Consider the following 5,367-nt stretch of genomic DNA (forward strand, 5'->3'; position numbering starts at 1 on the left):
GTCTTTTTTTGACCGGTTTATTTCACTTAGCATGATGTCCTCAAAGTTCATCCATGTTGTAGCATGTATCAGAATTTCCTTCCTCTTAAAAAGGCTAATGCTATCCTATTGTATGTATAGACCACACTTTGATCATCCTTTCATTTGATGATGGACAGCTGGGTTGTTCTCACCTTTTGGCTATTGTGAGTAATGCTGCTATGAACACTGGCGTACAGGTATCTGAGTCCCTGCTTTCAATTGTTTTCAATTTATTTTTGAAGTGGAATTCTGGATCGTATGTCAACTTTGGATCACATGGTTTTAATTTCTCCATGTCCTCATCAAAACTTATCGTTTTCTGTTGTTTTGATTATAGTCACTGATGAGTTTGAAAAGAGGGTAGGATTTTGACAATTTTGAGCCAGGTTTTCAGTCAGCGGAGGCCTGGAGGGGTTCTGTTATCAGGTGGATTCAGTCACAGGTGGTCTGATGTCATAAACCCCGTGGGGTTCTGTCTACCCCCCTCTCCTGAAAACAGATCGATACTATGGAGTATTGGAAAGCACCTCCCTCTGGCACCTCCCAGTGCTGCCAGGGCTCATGTTGGCTCCAGTGTGCTGAGACACCAGCGACTCACTGAAAGGGAGTGAGCCAGGGACAGGGGAACTGGCACGCAGGCAGCCTGACCTGCCACCACCTCACAATGATGGGGGCCTGTGACCAAGACAGCCTCCTACACTCAGGTCAGGGCTCATCTCAAAGACAGGTGTGGCAGTGGGACACCGCAGCAGGACGTTTCTTGTGGCAGGGACACCTGCAGGTGGGAAGGCAGGAGCGGCGTCTTGCCTTGGCAGAATGAGGGGTAGGCTCTGTCTGCACTGAAGCAGGTCTCTAGACCTAAGAGAGAAGCTGCCTATGCACAAAAAGGAGGGGACACAGGGGCTGGTTGAGGTTTGGTCACCCCCCTGCTGGGCCACAGCCCACTGAAGGGAGGTGGGCTCAGGGCAGGGTTTCTGGGGAATGCAGTGGAGTACCCGTCGGTAACCTGGGAGTCCATGCACACAAGGGCAGTGAGGCCTCCCCTAGGACTTTAGGGCTGGGGATGAGGGCTGGGGTTGGACCTCCAAGGTCCTATTGTTCAACTGAGGATGCAGAGCCTCGCAACTTTCTTCACCTTGGATACCTCACCATTACGTCGATAGTTTGAAATGGGTTGTGATGGGAGCATTTACACCCCAGAAATTGGAAGATGCTATAAACCCAGGGCTTATTTGCTCCCCCAAAGTGGTTGTTAAACATTTTCCAGTACACTGCTTGCCCTGAGATCAGATTTACCTTTTTGAGAGGTAAATGTGATGTTCTAAACAGCCTAATTCCTCCTGAGTCCTGCTCCAGCCCCCTTGTCCACTAGGCTATTCATCCCTGGTGTCACCACCAGCCCCTGGATGATGGAACGATGTGCAGGGTGGGAGCCCAGGGAAGGGGGGGATGGGTTAGGGGGCTCACTTGGCACAGCTGTGGGGACAGTGGCTATTTCCCCAGTCTGTGGCAGAGCAAGGCTAAGCAACTTGTCTGTGTCTAGGTCCTTGGCCATGTCAGGTGTGGTGTACCCCGGACAGGTGAGTGATGTGGGTTTCTGTGCCCTGTGACCAACTCAGGGTGGGGTAGCCTCAGCAAGCAGCCACAGGGGAGGGCCAGGCTCTTTGGGGCTCCTTCTGGTTGTCAGTCTGGAATGACATTTTTTTGGTTTTTGTTTTTGCAACAGAGTAGAACTAAAATTTTCAGGGGTTTGGGTATTTATTCAGCATGCATTTAGTAGGCACCCACAGTGTGCTGGGCACTATCCTGGGCATTGGGGCCCCAGAGATGCCTAAGATAAGGTCTTGATGTATTGTGCTTCATTAAATCCAGTACAGCACACCTGGATGAGCGCCATAGTGGAGGGATGTAAAACGCGCTATGAAAGCAGAGGAGAAATGACTTAACCTTAGGGAGGTGGAGAATGAAAGAGTGGTAAAGATGTTTTGGGGAAGTGACGTTATTCTGGGTCTTGGAGGACACATAGAGTTTGCTAGTCTGTGAGGAGGGCAACTAGTGTTTCCACCAGATAAGAGCAGGTGCCAGGCCTGTGCGAGTGGGAGGGAGTGAGGCTGGAGTACAGAGGGCAGGGAGGGGGTGGGATGGTAAAGGCAGTAGGAGCCAGATCAGTAAAGCCCCTGAATTTCAGGCCCAAAACTTGGGGTTTTGTCCAGCAAACAACGAGAAGCCACTGAATGGCTTTAAATGGAAGAATGACAAGGCAAGATCTCATTTTGTATTTTCCTTTGTGCTTTAGGCTCCAGTGGATTTAGATACATACCAAAGCTCCTACATGATCGACTACAAACCCTATGGGAAGCACAAATATTCCAGGATCACACCGCAAGAGGTAGGAAGGCAGGAAGGTCCTGTCATCTAATCAGTGGTCCACTGAAATCATCTTTATTCCATGTTTATTATGAGTGTTGACATTGGGCACTTATTTGGAACAATATCCAAAGCCAGGCGACCTGACTTGGAGGTCTTTTGAGTGTGTGTGTGCACGCGTGTGCAGGCATGTATATGTGTATATTTTAAAATCACATCAAATACATCATGCATACAAGAGATTGTAAACAATATACATTTACAGTTGAAATAAACCTGATAAAAGAAACACCAGTGTACCACTATCAGCCAGCTGAAAGCATGGCACATTTACAGTGCCTTAGGGGCTCCTGTGGACCCCCCAAGCTTAACTCTCCCCTCACCTCCAGAGGTAGCCAATATTCTGAGTTTGGGGTTAATCATTCCCCTAAATGTTAATATCTTTAATATGTTTTTCTAAAAAGTCATTTCTTCCCATACGAATGTATCTCTTTAAACAAATTGTTTAGTTTTGCCTCTTAAACTTTATTATTTATTGAATTTGTACTCTTCCATAACTTTCGCTTTTTGCTAAGCATTATGGCATATTATTCGTTTCCTGCTGTGTTGTATGATGTTGCATGAATATTCATCAACACATTTGCCCCTTCTCCTATTGGTGGACATTTGGGTTACTTACTTTTTCCCACTCTTCCTCACTCCCAAATGCAATGAAGATGGAACACATCCACATCCTAATGTGCAAGAATTCATCCATCCCAGGAGTGGAATTGCTTGTCATAGGGTATTAGGTGAAATCACTGTTTTCGAAAGTGCTAAGACCAAGTTACATTACCATCAGCAACAGATGGTCACTTCTGTTGCTCTGTAATCTTGCCATTACTTAGTATTGTCAGATTTTTTTTTTTTGTAGAAAAAACAAAGTGTCTCACTTTGTTGCCAGAGTTAGACTGCAGTGGTATGATCACAGTTCACTGCAACTTCAAACGCCTGGACTCAAGGAAATCTCCTGCCTCAGCCTCTCGAGTAGCTGGGACTACAGGTGTGAACCACCACATCTGGCTAATTTTTCGTAGAGTCGGAGTCTCACTTTGTTGCCTAGGATGGTCTCAGATTCCTGGCCTCAAGTGATCCTCCCACCTTGGCCTCCCAGTGCTCAGTTATTCATGTCTTTTGCCCCTTTTTCTAGTGTATTGCTTGTGTCTTTTTCTTATTACATTGTAGGAGTTCTTTAATATTCTGGGCGTCTTTCATTTGTCAGTTATATATGTGGCAAAACTCTTCTCTGGTTTGTGGTTTGTCTTTGTACTCTATTTTTCAGTGAATATAAATTCTTATTTTTAGGCCAGGCATGGTGGCTCATGCCTGTAATCCCAGCATTTTGGGAGGCCAAGGTGGGAGGGTCACTTGAGGCCAGGAGTTCAATCCAGACTGACCTTGTCTCTACAAAAAATAAAAATACTTTAGTTGGGCATGGTGATATGTCCCTGTAGTCCCTACTATTCAGGAGGCTGAGGTGGGAAGATTGCTTGAGTCCAGGAGTTTAAGGCTTCAGTGAGCTATGATTGTGTCACTGCCCTCCAGCCTAGGTGACAGAGCAGGACCCTGTTTCTAAAAATAAATAAGTTCTATTTTTAACATAGTCAGATTTATTAGTCTTTCCCTTTATCATTTTCTCTTTTCAAGTCCCAGGAATCTTTTCCTATCCTGCAGTATCCCCACTAAAAATAAGAAGATCTATACAAAGAAAGATAGGGCAATTTCTAAGATACATCATTTAATGGAAGCAAAATGCAGAAGGAAATATAATAATGTGCATCGTGTGTGTGTACAAACCAGGCAAAGGAGACATACACATGCGTTTATATGTACATAAAATATTTCTGGAAAGGTACAGAAAACACTGATAACAGTGGTTGCCCCTGGAGATGGGATTCCAGGGAGGAGGAGAGTGGGAAAGAGACTTTATTATAAGCTCTTTTGTATTATTTCAGTATTTCCCCCTGCTGTATATATTACCACTCAAAGACTAATTTTAAGTTTTAAAAAATAAAGCTGTGCTCTGTCTTGGATGCTTCCCCAAAAAGCTGCGGTGTCTGTCCCCTTGCTCAGTCCTGCACTCACGTGTGACTCGTTTCCACAGCAGGCCAAGCTCCAGGCGCAACTGCGGCAGAAAGAGTTTTATAGGCCCGTCCCCAGCCCCAACCCTACGCTAGCGGATGGATACCCTGCCTTCAAAAGAGTCCACATGACTGCCAAAGACCTGGGCATCCCTGGCTTCTTCCCGCCACAGGACCACGGGGCCACTGGGGAGGACGAGTGCAAGTTCCCCCGCACCTGCCGTTTCACAGACCCGGCTTCCCGCCACCTGCACCTGGCCCACGGCGATCCCTACCGTGTCTACCGGAGCGCCGACTTTCCGTGCCTCCTGGAGCCCGAGTGCCAACCTGCTCCAGAGGAGGGCAAAGGCTATATTCTACTGCCCGGCTGCCCCTGTCCTCATCACCCTACAGTCAAGGTCCCCATCTTGAACCGATGGGGACCCTTGCTGCCATTTTACCAGTAGGAAGGATGAGAACACCTTCCAAGGGGTGTTCCAAGGGCTTGTGGAAGTCCTATGTCCTGCGCTCTGCCCTTAGTGTGCAGAAAAGGGAACCGAAAATAAAACCAGAAAGATGTTCCCACAGCAGTGGGACTGCTCATTCCACCTGACTCCCCTGCCTGCACTGGGCCACGGCATCCTCACTGCACAGGGAGGGAGGGAAAATCGCTGTGTATGCAGAACTGAAATTTGTGTCATGTTTTATTATAATTAAGAGTCCTGGGCCGGGTGTGGTGGCTTACTCCTGTAATCCCAGCACTTTGGGAGGCCAAGGCAGGAGGATCGCTTGAGGTCAGGAGTTTGAGATTACCCTGGGCGATACTGTGATACACCCCCTGCCCCCACCTCCACAAGAAAATAGAAAAATTAGCTGGGCA

General features: G+C 47.2%; 1 protein-coding gene across 3 annotated transcripts; it reads left to right on the plus strand.

The window, feature by feature from the left end:
• Positions 1-497: 497 nt before the first annotated feature.
• SPMIP9 (sperm microtubule inner protein 9) lies at positions 498-5,074 on the plus strand. 3 transcript variants are annotated; one of them, XM_012774349.3, is made up of 4 exons: positions 498-725; positions 1,565-1,601; positions 2,318-2,410; positions 4,532-5,074. In XM_012774349.3, the coding sequence occupies exons 2-4, from the start codon at positions 1,575-1,577 to the stop codon at positions 4,952-4,954; spliced, it is 543 nt and encodes a 180-aa protein (XP_012629803.1). In that variant the 5' UTR covers positions 498-725; positions 1,565-1,574; the 3' UTR covers positions 4,955-5,074. The 3 variants fall into 3 exon arrangements, with proteins under 3 accessions (XP_012629803.1, XP_012629801.1, XP_012629800.1); XM_012774347.2 differs by having other exon boundaries at positions 719-802; XM_012774346.3 differs by lacking the exon at positions 498-725 and adding an exon at positions 735-844.
• The last annotated feature ends 293 nt before the right edge of the window (positions 5,075-5,367 follow it).

This window comes from Microcebus murinus, chromosome 3 (genome assembly GCF_040939455.1).
Source record: "Microcebus murinus isolate Inina chromosome 3, M.murinus_Inina_mat1.0, whole genome shotgun sequence".
Taxonomy (NCBI): Eukaryota; Metazoa; Chordata; class Mammalia; order Primates; family Cheirogaleidae; genus Microcebus; species Microcebus murinus.